The sequence below is a fragment of the Plectropomus leopardus genome, chromosome 4, assembly GCF_026936395.1.
Source record: "Plectropomus leopardus strain MGB_pleo_1.0 chromosome 4, ASM2693639v1, whole genome shotgun sequence".
Taxonomy (NCBI): Eukaryota; Metazoa; Chordata; class Actinopteri; order Perciformes; family Serranidae; genus Plectropomus; species Plectropomus leopardus.
Window position 1 is genome coordinate 14,036,995 of NC_142179.1, and position 16,256 is coordinate 14,053,250.

General features: G+C 39.5%; 2 protein-coding genes across 8 annotated transcripts; both read left to right on the forward strand.

Annotated features, from left to right (window-relative positions):
- The first annotated feature begins 287 nt into the window (after positions 1-287).
- Positions 288-10,793, forward strand: ubox5 (U-box domain containing 5). Of its 7 annotated transcripts, none has more exons than XM_088076620.1 (8): positions 316-448; positions 2,226-2,289; positions 3,218-3,319; positions 3,690-4,441; positions 4,560-5,194; positions 5,771-5,950; positions 6,720-6,972; positions 10,657-10,793. In XM_088076620.1, exons 2-7 carry the CDS (start codon positions 2,236-2,238, stop codon positions 6,938-6,940), a joined length of 1,944 nt encoding a protein of 647 aa, XP_087932746.1. In that variant the 5' UTR covers positions 316-448; positions 2,226-2,235; the 3' UTR covers positions 6,941-6,972; positions 10,657-10,793. The 7 variants fall into 7 exon arrangements, 6 of the variants coding, with proteins under 6 accessions (XP_087932744.1, XP_087932745.1, XP_087932746.1 ...); XM_042487912.2 differs by lacking the exon at positions 10,657-10,793 and adding an exon at positions 8,670-9,548; XM_088076618.1 differs by lacking the exon at positions 10,657-10,793 and having other exon boundaries at positions 288-424; positions 6,720-9,548.
- A 215-nt stretch (positions 10,794-11,008) lies between these two features.
- Positions 11,009-13,358, forward strand: avp (arginine vasopressin). Its single transcript, XM_042487916.2, has 3 exons — positions 11,009-11,143; positions 12,132-12,336; positions 12,428-13,358. The coding sequence occupies exons 1-3, from the start codon at positions 11,024-11,026 to the stop codon at positions 12,562-12,564; spliced, it is 462 nt and encodes a 153-aa protein (XP_042343850.2). The 5' UTR covers positions 11,009-11,023; the 3' UTR covers positions 12,565-13,358.
- The last annotated feature ends 2,898 nt before the right edge of the window (positions 13,359-16,256 follow it).

The following is a 16,256-nucleotide window of genomic DNA, read 5'->3' on the forward strand; positions in this document are numbered from 1 at the left end:
AAAATTCTAATATATATAACTAATGGCAAAAAGATAAATAAGAAATCAATTAAAAATAAATAATTTAAAAAATGAAATAAAAGTAATATGATACTGAATATAAAACCATATTCTATTTAACATGCATTTGTAGATATCTAAAATATAGTTAGAGATGACCAAGTATAAATTTTTAAAGGGTTTTGGCGAGGTAAGAACCCCATAAATATAATTTCTTGCTTAATTTACTCAACACCTGTTGCATCAATTGGACAATGGTGAATCTCGCAAGTACAAATGAAAAGTATGTCCTTTCTCGGCTTCCATAGTTTTTCCGGATAAGTTAGCTAATGGCTAGGAGCTGTTAGCTTTCCTCCAGAGTTTGTCGAAGGAGCTAAATAAAGAGTCAAAACAGGCACGTTTGTCAGCGAGCAAGAAACGTAAGGTTTGTCTGCCTTAGTTTACTGAGGTAATGTTAACACAGCCAACATCATATTGATAGCTACGTATAGCGTAACGTTATTAGCCTAACATGCCTGTAATGCGTTACATACTGTGACAGCGAGCTTAACTATGAACGATACGTTCAGGTTGGCTTTGTTAAAATATACAGTGCAATGTTTTGACCGGTAATTAAGTTATTTGTGAGGCCTAAAACCTCCAGCCTTACAATCATGAATATTTTTCAATTTGTACAGATAATTACAACGTAATACAGTCAGTTCCCGAGATGAAATGCAACATTAATTTAAGGGTTTGTGTTAGCAGTGTACAGTAACGTTAAGCTGAATAATAAACGAGTCAGCAAAGGACTCAGTTATTTGTAAATCTAACGTGCTTGAGGCACGCTTGATTTTCAGTATCCATCCATCTTCATCTTTATACCAACCAATCATACAGAAAAAAAAAGGTTAAAATTGCCACCACAATTTCAGGTATATTCTGTTTATTCATTTATTTATTTTTTTCCCGACTGGGAGTTAAACCATAGATATGGATGACTTTAATATATGACAAAAATAGCAGCAAAGCAAACCCAAAGATATTTAATTTACAAAAAAAATAAACATTTAAGATTAAGACACATTTAAGAAGCTAAATTACACAATTCATTGATTGTTTAGCCGTTCATAATATTTTGTGACTAATCGATTTGTCAGCTAAATATTTCAGCAACAACCTTTGTGGCAGCCATGTGTTCTTCATGGATAATTTATTTTCTGTGTTGAATTACCATGAATGTTACCATTTTGTTGAATTGTACTTGGACTAAGTGGCCAAATGACAAATGTAAATGGAAGTTGCAGTTTTTTTTCAGTATGTAACAACAATTAGTGTGAATGTGCTATTCAGGCTGATACCAATGTTTACAATAACAATTAGATATTGATGTTTTTTGTTGTTGTTTAATTTGTTTTTGTTGTTATATATTTCTCCTTTTGTTCCAGGGACATAAAGAAATCTTCATTCATAAAAAAAAAAAATCAGTCATACATATTGGACCTCTTATTACATGAAAAACTGCTTTAAAAGTATTTTTACTATCTAATAATAATAATAATAATAATATCATAAATCCCTCTCCAATATCTATTATTATATTGCTGTATAAACATTAACAAATTTCTCCTTCAAACAACTGTTTTAATTCAAGTCTCTCTGCAAAAACTGCATTTTACATGATTACATTTGGCTAATGTTAACTGGCTCGTCTCCTGCCAGTGTCAATTCAGATTTGTTGTTTGCACTGTCGCATCATCAGGGTTAAAACACGGTGCGTCTCCTGGCATGTCGATCTGTTTATTCAAAACATGTTTTCTATTGTCCCCGGGACGACGTTAGTCTCGAGCCATGCTTATTAGGCGGCACAAAATTGATGGGACACAACAGAAAAGGCCGATAGGCGATGGCAACAAGGCAAATATTGGTAATACTAATACCACCGTGCGGCCGATAAATTGGTGCAACTTTGGTATGGGCTTACATTGTTGAACTCACTGTTGAACCTTGAAGATGGTAGGTGAGTCAGTTAGTCAATGAAGGTCATGTTGTCAAAGTACTTTACAAAAGGTGTACTGTAAACACACAAAAAATGTGATTACTTTCTAACAATGCTGGTTTACCAATGTGAGTCAGTGTTGGAGGAGATGTTTTCATTCAATACTTTTTTTACCTTGAACTATAAACTGACTATAGTTGACGTAAAGGAACATATATAGCTCTAAAAGCAATCTGTGTCTTTGCAGGTTGGAGAACATGGTCGTGAATCTCTGTCTGCCACCCTTTTGTACAACAGTCCATTGCAACAAGGTGCGACACATTTAATGGGCCTGTGACGTAACTGGACCTGTACTGTATTGTATTTTTTAATTTAACATGTACAATGCTTTCCTGTGTGGAAATCTGCTGCTGGTAAGTGACATGTAGACTAACGATTGTTAGCAGCGGTTTGTTGGTACATAAAATGAGCGAAATCCCTAATTTCTAAGCTTGGTAATGTCCCAGGGCCTGTGTTCACGTACGTTTTTTCTTTTTTCAATTGTTCCCATTGAGGAGAGAGCGCATGTAACTGCACTCACCTTATTCATCCTTTACAAAGTTAATGAAAAGGTCCCATATGTGTTGAGACGAGCAGGAAGAATCGGCTTAGATGGACACGAAACAGCAAAGGAGAGAGATGGAGGACATAGAATAAAGAAGCAGAGGGACTAAGTGGTGTGTGGGCGACTGAATCACAAATGACCTTGTGATGTTCTTTTTTATTGTACTTTTTGTAATCCGATTATTACTGTTTTTTCTCCACACTCAGGATAAAACATGTTCGATTATATTTTTTTACTCATCCTATACCTCACTTTTTCTTCATGGTCTTTTACATTGTAACCTTCACCTTCCAGGTGATTTTTTTTTTTTTTTTTTTACAGTTTCCTGTAACGTTTATGGTGTTTAGTCTCACTTGAGTGTGCCGCTCTTAGCCATATTTACAAGGAGACAAGCCCTCTGTAATGTAAATGTGAAATTAACACCATGACTAACATTAGGCTTAAAAATTAACCTTTTTTCAGGTTGGACAGACACTGATTTAAAATTGAAAACCTGATGAAATGGTTTAAATCATTTTGATGACTTGTTTTGCTTGCATTTGTCTGCTGTCCACTTAAGAAAAAAATCATTGTTGAATGTTAGCTAGTGCTGCATATTTATTTAAATTTCTATTCGATTTGTTTTTCAACTGCAGCTGTGTGCAGATGGCTATGATGTCACAAACCTTGTGTCAGCCGACCCGGCTCTACGGCGGCGGGGCTTCAAGCTCGAGTACTTCTTGCGTCCACCTGTACAGGTAATGTAATGCTGCCTGGCTTACTTTGGTTTACTTTTTTACTAATAGTTAAGGAAAAAATACACAAAGCATATTCTAACCCATGTGGGCATCATGTGGCTCCTCTATACATCTACAGTTCAGGAGTGTAAAAATTCCTGAGAAGGTCATGATTAAGTGCTTCTATACACACACACACACACATACACACACTTACCTACTCACTCAAAAGCTTATCTTGTGCTATCTTTTAATTCTAACAGCATCCATATTATGTTTTTTTAGCATCTTAATATTTGCAAAACTTGAAAAAGTGTGTAGGATCTGTGGCAACACAAGTAATAAAGTAATCTCTGTAATTAATTGAGTGACGTCCACTTTCTCTTTACAGGTGACGTTGAAGTTTGGCTTCCAGGTGGAGCTGTGCAGGGTGGATGTGGAGCTGTGGCCCTGGGGGATGGACCGAGGACAGGCCTGCAAGAGACTGGAGATCAGCACCAGCTCTGATCCTCTACCCTCCCAGAATACAGACCAAGGCCAGGAACAGGTTCAGCCAAGGCAACAAATGCAGGTAATGGACCGGAAACAGAGCAGACAAAAACAACAAGAGCAGGACAGTAAATCTCGCCAGAGTAACGGCCATCATTGGAGGCTTCAGGCCCAACAGTGGGCTGAAGAAGCTCCAGATGAGCCTCAACAAAGAGGCCATGCTTTCAAGTGTCAGTCAAACACTGAATCCAGTAATCCAGGACCAGAGTTTAAACTGGTAGGTCGATGCGAACTGAGGGAGGAAACTCAAGTTTGTTTTACACGTTCAAATTTTAGCCCCAGGCCCCCGTTTCTCTCCACACCAACTCCAAAACCTGCGAACTGTCGGCAAGAGGAGTTGTGGAGTCGGGGTCTGCTCTCATTAGGCGCTGTGACACAACTTCGCGTGAGCGTGCCATGGGGCGGTGCAGCGTCTGCTCTGGGGCTCAAGGCTTTGGCTGTGTGGGGGCAACCTGCTCGCTGCTGCCCTGCAGAAGAAGTGGAGAGGATTAAAAGAGTCCACGAGGCCAGTAAAAGACAGCTGCCAAGACCTGTGTTTTTTGCGTCTTCTGTGAGCCAGACAAAACCATCAATGCAAGCTGCCACACCTCCAAGGTATGTGTTTATGAAGCCTTTAAAACAATAAATACCCATTTAATCTGCATCAATAAAGGATGTCATTTTTTTACAATGTTCATAATAACCTGTTTAATAACCTTTTTTCTGACTCAAGCGATCCTTCCATCCCCGAAGAGTTCCTTGACCCCATAACCCAGGAGGTGATGATGCTGCCCATGCTGCTGCCCAGCGGTGTGTCAGTGGACAACAGCACACTGGAGGAGCACCAGAAAAGGGAAGCAACTTGGGGCCGACCCCCAAATGACCCCTTCACTGGCGTCCCGTTTACCTCAACCTCCCAGCCTCTTCCTAACCCCACACTGAAAGGCCGCATTGACCACTTCCTCCTGCAGAGTGGGATGGTGAGGAAAGACGGGGTGTTGGGGAGACGAGGGGAGGGAGAGAACCCACAGGCCTCAAGACTTGTAGCCTCCAAGGTAGATGGACAGTCCCAGTACTCCCAGTGTCTCAGTGAGAGCTCAATAAACAATACTGATAATCAATATAATGCGGGAAGCAGAAACACAAACAGGACCACACAAATGGAAGACACCGGACGGGGACATTCATCGGATAATCGGAATCTCACATTTAACTCCCGGCCTGAAGACAGCGCAGACAGTAAATCAGATTTGGAGAGAAGAAAAAAAACAGATCTAAATGGAATTTCCAAAAAATTGACAGATGATTTGACGGCTGAGAAGCAACTGCTACCTCAAACAAAAAGACCAAGATTCGATGCAGTTTCAGGTGAGCATTTGTTCTGTAACACCGCGTTCACACCGGACGAGGAAGCATTGCACGCTCATGGCTGAACCAGATTTTTCTGTTTTTTTCGCACCCGTGTTACCAAGTTAGTACAGCCACAGTGCATCTAGAGAAACGGTGGCTCGCCATTTTTTTTCTGCATGCCGCACGCAGTTGTCAGCAGGAATTGACAGTGAAACTGAAGACGTCTGTTTTATTCAGCCTGTCCTGCTCCCATTTCAAAATATAAGTCCTCTGACAATGTCTCTGTTGACAGAATCCCATCAGTTGTTGACATTTTGAAATATTTGCAAAACCGTGTTGTTGACATTGCAGGAGCTTGCACGACTTCACAGCTGAGTGGAATGTGTGCTTGTAAATGTGGAAATGCAGAACTCACAGCCACAACGGTGCCAGTGTGAACACCGCGAGTGTGAAACACGCTTCAGTACGGTGTGAGGTTGCCGTCGTGCACTGCTCCCGCATCCAGTGTGAACCTGACGTAAAACATGTCTTCACCATATTTCCTGCTGACTTATGTGTTTTGTTGATAATTACTCCATCCCCCTCCTACTTCAGTCCCCAGCTGCAGCTCTCATGAGCAGCGTTTGTCAGACAGTCTTGATGAGGCCCTCTTCTCCGCCCTGCAGGGCCGACCCTCCTTCACCTCAAACTTACCCCAACAGAGACGAGCTGGCTCTGAACCACTGAAGACATCTCAGCACAGTCAGAGTGCAGGCACTTCCAGCATGCCAACAGGTAGGTTTTAAGAAAAGTCTTTGAAACACTCCGTCCAAAAATGTTTTAATGTCAAAAGATACAAAATGTGAAAGGTGGCTTTAAAAAGGTTGTATCTTTCTCCCTTTTAAAAGTTGATAACTATAGTCTTTTTAGTTCTATAGAAGTGATATCAGTGGATTCAAAGGTGATACAGCAAAAAGAAAGTTAACAACTTGGATATTTTACTTCTCAAATTGCAGCATAATATTGATATCCAGAACTCGAAATAAATCCCTTTCTTTCTCACAAACACATGTACAAAACACCTGGCTGATTCATTGATGAGAGGTATTCTAGGAAAATCAAAATCACATTTTTCATGCCTGGAAAAGTCGTGGAATTAGTCAAAATTGTTGAAAGTTTTGGCCAAGTCATGGAATTTTGTTGTGTGTAATAAAATTGTCATAGTAATCGTCTGTGGATGCCTTTCATAAAAGTAACATGAAGGCAAATTTAATTTCTATAGCTATCGACATAACATAGACCTACTATGTGTCTATGTGTCACGGTTTGTGACACATTTATTTTCTCCCGGTGTTCCATATCCCCTTTCATTTATGCCTTAGACTAGACTTAGTCTACGACACATAACAGAAGAACGCGTGAAATGCTTTTAAAAACATGTGAATGACTTTAGTACTGTATTAACAGTCTAACAGTATGGGAATGTGTAAAGTGTTTTGGATGAGTAATATTAAATCAATAAAATTCCATTGACTATCTGATTAACTTCTTCTTTTCTTGCCAGGTGAGAAGACGTGCTCCGCATGTTCCTGTTCGGTCTCCGTTTATTCCAAATCTGCATCATCCACATACCGTCTAACCTGCGGACACTTGCTCTGCGGTTCCTGTCTGCGGAGGGATTCACAACCACTAAACTCTGTTACTGTGTCAACATCCAATCACATCTTGTGTCCAGCCTGCCAAAGCCCTTCTCCACGCAGTGACATCATCCGTGTGCATCAGTGACAGATGCTGTGAAAAGACCTGTTGTTGTCAAGGTAAGGATGGTATTGTACTCCAGATGTGGCTTCTAGCATTGCGACCATGTTGAAGTCAAAGTGGGAAGAAAACACATTTATAGCTGAAGGTTGCAGATCCTGGAAAAATTGTACTGATGGATTCTTTTCTTGGTTTGATGCTACATTCCCCTCTTAGATATACAGCAGTGTTTTTCCTTCAGGAACACATTTTTAAATCATTGAGTAAGTTAAAAGCCCCGTAACTAGGAGGCATATTTCATGAATATTTATGTTGTATGGAATGGAAACAATAACAGCACAGAACAACTGATAAACTGTACAAAATTGTGAAAGCAGTTAACTGTAGGACGTTTGTGTAAAATCAGAGATGTGGATGAAATTTGATTGATCATTTTCTGTTGATGGTTTGGCCATTTTTCTTGATGGCTGACCTGCATACTTTTCTAAAGCAAGACGAGGCGGTTAGGTAGGAGTGACGGCTCTCTCAGTATAGCTCATGTTCCAAGACTTCACTGTTCGCTTATCCTGCAAAATATATATTTTGAATAATAATTTCAACTTAAATATTAAAAAAAACCATTTTTTTTTCTTAATAGAAATGAATTAAATGCTGAGATATAGACCTATTGTATTTTTATTTTATTCTTCTTTTTTTTTTAATTTTCTTCCACCTCTTAAAATCAAGAAGGCCTTGGTCTTTGGGTCGTGTCCCCCAGGTTGGGAACCAATGTCATGCCATTAATCCTCATCTACATGAGAGAAGTTTGCCTTCTGGGTTTTCTGTCAGAAATGTATATGTTTTTATCCCAAACTATAATCTTTTTCCTAAACCTAACCAAGTATAGGTTTTCTGTCAGAAAGCCCTGAAGGCAAACTTCTCCTGTCAGCTGTCTGCACAGATGTGTGAGAATAAATTGGATTATATCAACTGCCAAATTAGTCTTCAACAACAATTTCCATGACATTAGTTATCCTTCACTTCTCAGCTGTTGCATTATTTTGTAATATTTCTGTATTATTTCTTATTCACACTCATTACAAGTACTTTCAGTCAAGCTGTGAAAATATTTCTTTATCGGACAGGACAACATGGAAGAAGCCAAATATCACAATATTTTGACCTAAAGTACCTCCAACTTACAAATAACTTCTCTCCAGTTTTGGTTGATTTTTAAAGAAAGCCAGTTAGGGGCGAGTGATACATATATTTAAAAAAAAAATCAAATATATTTTTGACTAACTACCTTGATATTGATATTGCACTGATATTGTAGGTTTGACTATTGGTGCTTTCACAAAATATTTCCACAGTAAGATTTTTTTAATATATAATCATCAGTAATGGGAATATAAAGACTGTTGGTAAAGGCAAATAATAGAACAGATCGAATAGTCAGTTAAGTTCTGAAAAATTACATCATAACTATTGTCTTTTCCTGTTGTCTGTTTAAGAGGCTGCATTATTAAATGCAGTCTCTTAAACAGACAACAGGAAAAGACAATAGGTAAATATATTGCAATATGAAAAAAATCTAAGACGGTATCTAGTCTCATGTCATGATATTGATACATTGTCCAGCTCTAATTTCTTACAATGTCCTCGGACCAGCGACATCGCTAAATCAACTATTTTTAATGTCACTTAAAGCAGAGACCTTTACAAATATCGTGCATAAAAGAAAAATGTTCTCTTCCACCCCCTCTCCCTGTCTTAGCCTTTTCATTGAGCAGTTGCAGCCTTGGTTCTGCAGCTTTTGTACAGACCCTGGATGTGTAAGACGTACAAAAACGATTGAGGGACAGGAGCACTGGGAGCAAGAGGCCACAATAATGAAAGTGGAAATAGAGTTCACCCAAGGTTGTGTGGTCATTGTGAAGAAACACACGGGTCAATCTCAGCTCTTCACCTCATTCAACGGTGAACATTCCCAACACTCTTGTATAGGTTTTGTTTTATTAAGAGTTCATTCGGGCAGAAAATGTAAATGAAAAGGACTGACTGTGTTCTACTTTTTGATTACATTTTTGGTGGGTTGATATTGAACTTAATATGCTGGCATGAATTTCCACAAGGCAAGTGTTTATCAGGTAGTATTTTCTATAATTTCTATAAGCTGTGATAATTCAGTCCTGTTTCTGTCATTTCACTCACTGCCTTTATCACCCCCTACATTCACTGTCTAGTTTTATTTATTGTTGCCGTTCACAGTTTTTCCTATTAGGTGTTAGGAACTAAATGTGTGCACAATGTCTCCAAGAAGACACTAAAAGTCCTCCAGACTGTCCTTGCCCACTTATTTATTTTCTACCTCTTAACACTTAACACTAATTACCTCTGATAAGGTTGTTATTGCATGCACAAAAGGGTTGAACAGACCAAAGTCAGGAAAAACAGCATTTATTGGGTTTTTCAATCATAAACAGCATAATTTATGTGTTGGTTCCCCTGACAACAATAAGCTTAACCAAAGGTCATGATCCTATATCCGCTCAGTATGAGCAAAGGCTGAATCAGTTGTTCTTGCATGTGAAATGGAGACATCAGCTTGACTGTTACAGCTACAAGTGGTAAATAAAGCACTTAAATGATGCTATGTATTGGAGGGTTATTTATCACAGCTCCTACTTGGAATATTGACCAATGAGCTTATTTTTCTGTTTTAGCCATGACAGCAACTCAATTACCATAAAAAATGTTGCCATTCTACGTTTGGATATGTTACATTTGCACATTATTATATAGCATTTGTTAAAACTTAACGTCTTGATACAAAACCATTGCTTTTCTTCCCACTGACCAAGCAGGTAATCAGGGATAAATCTTGAAAAAAAACATTGCCTTTTGGGCTTCTATCCCAGCAGGAAATTCTGCGAGGTCTTGGTTAAAAAAAACAGCTTTTTGGTCCATTATCCCTGCAGGTAAAGCAACATTCTCTCTGTAAAAAAAACTGCACAACCAGTTTTGTTGTTTGTTGGTCTTAAAACAAAGATCTGCAGTGGTTTGCTGCTTAGTAGGCGTCTTGGATTAAGTTTCTCTGGATTGCAGAAACAATGACAACATTTTCTTCTGTTGCTGGGCTGCAGAAATGTTAAAAAAAAAAAAAAAAACTTTATCTATTTTTTTTTACTTCATGCTATGGGTATTGGGTGTTATTTGTCTTTGTGAGAAGAACAGTTTTTGAATTATTTTGAACTTTTTATTGCATACTATTCAGGAGTACAGTAATGTAAAGACCCCATTTATCTATCTATCTATATATATTCTTTTTTTTAAAATTTATTGATTGATCTCCTTCACACCTGCTGCCTCTGATGCTCAGTTTTGCCATTTAGCTTTTACTTGTTAATCAGCATCACAACAGCTAATAGGTGAGAAACATCCCAAAGCATGCAACAAGACACTGAACAGAATAATGAATTCCAGATATTTATGTTTATTTCAAATGCTAATGTTGTTGTGCTATTTAATAGTTTTAAATCACATTAGGGGGATAATTGGGGTCACCCTGAGGTTGTCATGATGGTTTCCTCCATGTGACAAAATTCAAAAATGTCTGTCCCAGGGTGATAAACAGTGGATATGCTTGACAGCTAAATTGTGCATGATCACCATGAAATGTACTTAATCAGTGCGCTTACTGCAGTAAATCTTATTAGTTGTCCACAAGAATAATTAATTGTTCATGTTCTGCCATTTTTCAGTGTGTGCCCTCCTGCGGTCCGAAATTATTCACCAAAGTTGCTCCAAATAAGTGTGGCGCAGTCGTGAATACAGAAAAGGCATCTTCTGCTGTCAGCGCTGTTTTTCTTGTGTAGATTTGTTAGATGACACACATCTGATGCAAAGCCATATCTGCTGCGACCTCTCGCGCAAACGCACGCAGGTGGCCTTCGGGCGCGCGTGCCCGTGGAGAGCACAACAGCACGAAGCTGACGTCAGATACGAGTTTGAGACGCTTTGTCGGATCATGTCCATCTGCTTATAAGTGAGGAATCTACCGGGGCAGCAGTCACACATCCACCCGGGCAGAGGACATACCGGTGCGCGGCTCATCCACAACCAGCAGCGATGCCTCACTCCTTGTTCCCCCTGTGCGTCCTGGGACTGCTCGCGCTCTCATCCGCCTGTTACATCCAGAACTGCCCGCGAGGAGGGAAACGAGCGCTGCCGGAGACTGGGATAAGACAGGTGAGGATCACTTTTTTCTGTCATCCTCTTTGACTTAAAATAAATAAATAAATAAATAAACTTGCGTTTGAGTCAGTGACATTTTAAGTAATGATTTATCTGCCTAAACCTAAAGGAAAGTTTAATGTCTGCAATTAGGGAAAATGAAATGACCAAACATTTTATAATCAAATTTGATATAACTGGTTAATTGGTTTGGGTTCAGTTGTGTGTAAAGAGTAATCCAGTCATTTTACCTCATAATATCTGGCAAGAACCAAATAAAAGGCAAATGTGATACCAATAAAAAAAACAGAAAAACAAAGCTAAGTTGTGTAAGGAATCTTAAAGTTGGCAACATTATATCATTTATTTTTCTTTGATGGTGAACTTAAAATCGGATAAATTGTAGCTCATAAGGAAAACAAAAGAGTTAACAATACAATACCACATTTATCGTCAATACCGGTATATTGCAACACCAATATCCACATGATTTCAAGAGGAGAAGCAAGTTAATGAACACATGGGAAACTGAAGTGAGATAAATGAGCAACAGAAAATATGCCACCTTTTTCTTGTACTTAAGAATCAGCTTTTTGGCTTATAGTACAACTATTACCAATGTTGTCTGAATATAAGCCACAGGTCTCTTAAATAATTTCACAGAACCATTCCATGTGATTTTTTTAAAGTTGTTTTCTCTTGAACTCATCCAATGTGTGTGTGTTGGGTTTTTTTTAGTATTTCTTGTATATGGTATATCTTTCTGATTACTTATGTGTGTATGATACTGCTTACTGCACAACAAATGGCCCCTCGAAGGATAATAAAGATGTCCTGATCCAGATCCTGAAAGACTGAAAGTCAGAATGAATATTCTTGCAGTATACATTATAACTTCTCAAAAGAGATTTCACGGCCAAAATAAAAGTAATAATATTGCAACAATAATACACTGGATTTGTAGCACCCCATTAAAGCTTAAATCTATCTGATTCTCCAACAGTGCATGTCTTGTGGCCCCGGAGATAGGGGCCGCTGCTTCGGCCCCAGTATCTGCTGTGCAGAGGGCCTCGGCTGTCTGCTGGGCTCCCCGGAAACAGCTCACTGTGTGGAGGAGAACTACCTCCTCACCCCTTGCCAGTCAGGAGGGAGACCCTGTGGATCTGGGGGAGGACGCTGCGCTGCTTCAGGACTCTGCTGTAACTCAGGTACAGTCCATTTGATATTTTCAGACAATATAATAAGCCTAATATGAACTGGTGTTTGGGGAAAGAAATAAAATCCTCTCCTCTTTCTCAGAGAGCTGTGCGGTAGACCCTGACTGTCTGGGGGAGACCGAGGCCTCAGATCCGGCTCATGGCGCCGCAGTGAGCTCGCCTGCTGAGCTGCTGCTGCGCCTGCTGCATGTGGCCACCAGAGGACAGACTGAGTACTGACACCGTCGTCTGTGGAGGCTCCTCTGCTTCTCAGGCAGATCAGGCTCGTTAAAGTGCCAAGTCAAGCTTCGTAACCCCCACTGCTGTGATATTTCTGTAAAGTCACAGAAAGAGAACTATGTTTAACTTAATTAGCTATTTCATCCAGATTCTGGAGGAGAGGAATGGTGATATTGGTTATGAAAAGTAGAGTTCATATTTGTTCCGACCTTAGATATGTATATACTAATGCACATACTGTAAACAAAATTGTATTCTATATTAGGGGGGATGACACACCTCAGAGCTCCATTTCAAATAAGTGAGTTATAGCAGAAAACACTGTAAATAAATAAGAGGTCGGAGATTACAGACATCCATGTAAAACAGCTGAATGACAATCCAGTTACTTCTTGTGTAGTAGAGATATTATTGTAAATTAAAAATGGGAGAAATAATACATAATGTATCACTGCCAAAAAAAAACTTCTGCTGTCTGCTTTCATTACTCCCACGCTCAAAATAATTACACCTTTATGGATGAATCACTGACGAAACTTGTTTGTTTTGTGTGTGTGTGAGAGAGAGAGAGAAAAAGAAAGTGAGTGAGAGAAACTAATTATAATTACCCAACACAGAGAACTACTTCAGAGAAATCAGCCATAATAATCCGTTTTAATCACTTTAACTTTTCCAGCGTTTGAACTTCTTTCATCTTTTTTTTCCAGAGGGCACAGTTTGTTCTGGTGCAACCATTTACCGGAAATTAACATTAATCATGATAGTAATATGGGTCAAGATGAGACAACAGAGGTTGGTCTTTTAAGAAGAATCACTTTTCTTTTGTGCCGTTCAAACGCCTTTTACAAGTGTTTGAATTGGTTTGATTTTTTTCAGAAACATGGGGGAAAAAGGCAATGAGACACTTGTCAAGACATGTTTTGTAAATTGCAAGAACTGAGTTGATTTAGAAACTTATATAAAAAAAATTTTTTAAAAATCCAAGGAAGACTGTCCAGAAAACTATATTGTTGTCATGAAAATATAATAAAAATTATGTTAAAGAATTATTTAAGCACTCCCCACAACAAATTTTCAGGTAATTTTCTTGTACTTTCTATCAATTTATTGCTATTTTTTTGGATCATTTCATCTCAAGTTGGTCATTGCCTTTTTCCCACATTTTTGAAAGAAATCAAGCCATTTAACTCAGGTTTCAAAGGGTTAAGGTAGATTAAAGGATGGTTCACATGAATCATGTATCGAGTAGGCTAGCACACACATCACTTGTGAGACAAATTGACAGTGTTGATGTGAAATCAGTGACGTTCCTTTCATTCATCTCCCTCAAGCACACAATGCTCTCTGCTGTGCACCAACATGTCCAGTTTACGTAAAATGAAAGAAACTAGTTTCTAATTGTCATACATCTTTTTGTCAGATGATTGACAGCTGATGATTCTGCCAGAACTGTGTGTGATGGCAGTTTGTTTGTACTGTCCCCAGGTCTAGCTGTAACAGGAAACGGAGCCTCCCACAGACATTTACCTGTTTTGACAACTTCAGAACCTGTTTGGCGTACTGGGAAAAACTGCAGTCTTTTTATAAATCTTACTGATGCGTCTTGTGTGTCATTTTAGCGTCACAAGCTTCAATTACACACATTGCCCCTGGTTAATTTTGTATTAGTAATACAAACTGTAATCGTAAATCACATGATCACATGGTGTATTGAAACTGATAATCTGTAGATTTAAATAATTTAAAGTTATAACACTTTGGGGCCCATGATGTTTTTTTATCGTTTGCCTGAGTTGTTTTAAAGTTCTACTGAACTTTATTTTCATTTGCAGATTAAAACACCTTCAATAATTTCTGCAAAATGCAAAGTAACTTATCAGACATTTCAAAATGAAACAAAAAAAGAAAACAATACAGTAAAGCAGTGGTAAGTCGATCAACTTATTTCATGCATTGCCATAAAATTTTGTATAGACATTCATGCTTCCCAGGAGATATATCTTGACTTAGCAACATTTGAATAATTAAGCTACCTATTTCAACTATTGAATGTACTGTCAAGTGATCTGGTACACACATTAATGCCCCCCTCAGAATATATTGTAACAACTTTAGTGATACACTCTAGCTCCACATTGTGTCAAGCCCGTTCTTACTTCCAACCAGTCAAATGCTGCCGCTTTGTCAGTGATCTCAGTGTCAGATACTGATGCACAGAGGCACATTTTGTGCCACTATGACACTATGAGGTAGTTGTTGACACAGCGGACAACTACCCAACTTGTCAAATACCACGTCTTTGTCAGTGGACGTCAGTGTCAGACACCAATGCAGCTTTTGAGGCAGTATGAAATACACCAGCAACTGCCATAGTAATTTTTGGTGCATTTTCCTGGACTTCAGCCATGTGAGCAGAAAATAGCAGGAAATGAACAGTTCCTGTGAAAACAGAAGTGTATTTTGAAAAGACACGATGCATGTGACAAGTGAAAACTGGCTAGCCATCCCTGAACATGAACAAGTCCACTGACAAAGTGGCTGTATGTAAAGAATTTGGAGGAGAACGTGTTGAGTGGTCTGCATGAATGGATTACTGAAGGGACCTACTAGGCATACCCTTAGGGGCCCAAAGTATCAGGAGGCCCCTGTGGCCTTGTGTTTCATTTCATCCATGAAATGAAACACAGGGTGCTTAGCAGAAAAGCAGATAATCATTAGATTTACTGTAAAACAATATCAACAAGGAAAATAAAACAACCTTTAATGACCCGATGAGCAGGATAAGACAAAATAAGACAAACAACAGGTAAAACACTCCAGGTGAAATCAGTGGTAGATGCGTCCATGTGTGTTAGATTTCGTCAGAAATGCGTGTTGCTAAATACTTCAGATTTACTCCTTCAAAGTATCGGGGCGTGGCGAAATTGAAAAAGACAAAAAGCAAATTGTCAGTAAATTTTAAAATAGAACTGTCACGATTCCTGCTCCTCTCCCCCTTCTCAGTACTTTTCCATTCACTCTTCCTCTGCTCACTCTACCTGCTGACCACGCCCACTCTGCCTGCTCTACTCACTCACCTCCAGCTGCATCTCATCAGTAATCAACCCAGTATATAAGCCTGCCACACACACACTCTCATTGCCAGATTGTTCTCACGCATTATGCAAGACTCTCCAGCATTCTCCTGCCAGATCTCCGGCCGACCTGCCTGTCCCCGACCTGCTCTCCTCGGGCCTGATCCCCGGTAAACCTACCTGCCTTCTATCCTCGACCACAGCTCCGCTTTTGGCGTCCCTGATCTGCTTCACTGGTAAAGACATCTCCGCCTGGCCCCGACGATCCTCCTGGTCCATCCCCATCGGGTACGCTGCATCATCGGACTGCTCACTGGCTTCGAACCTCCGCCTGTCCCCCGACCACGCTTCCGCCTTCTCCTCGATGGTAACTTCACACGTGCTGTCGAGCTGTTGTGCTACTGAGGTTTCCTCCACATCCACGCCCGAGTGGCGTCAGCAGCTTCGTTAGCCGTTTCATCTCCTCCAGAGACTGTGTTGTGGGTTCCGACCGAGAACGTAACTGTGCTGCTGAATTACCTCATCTTGCTTTGTGTCTGAATTGTGTTGGTCTAAATAAAAGTCATTACCAACTAATCCTGGTTACGGTTGTACTGCATCTGGGTCCTTACCACACCC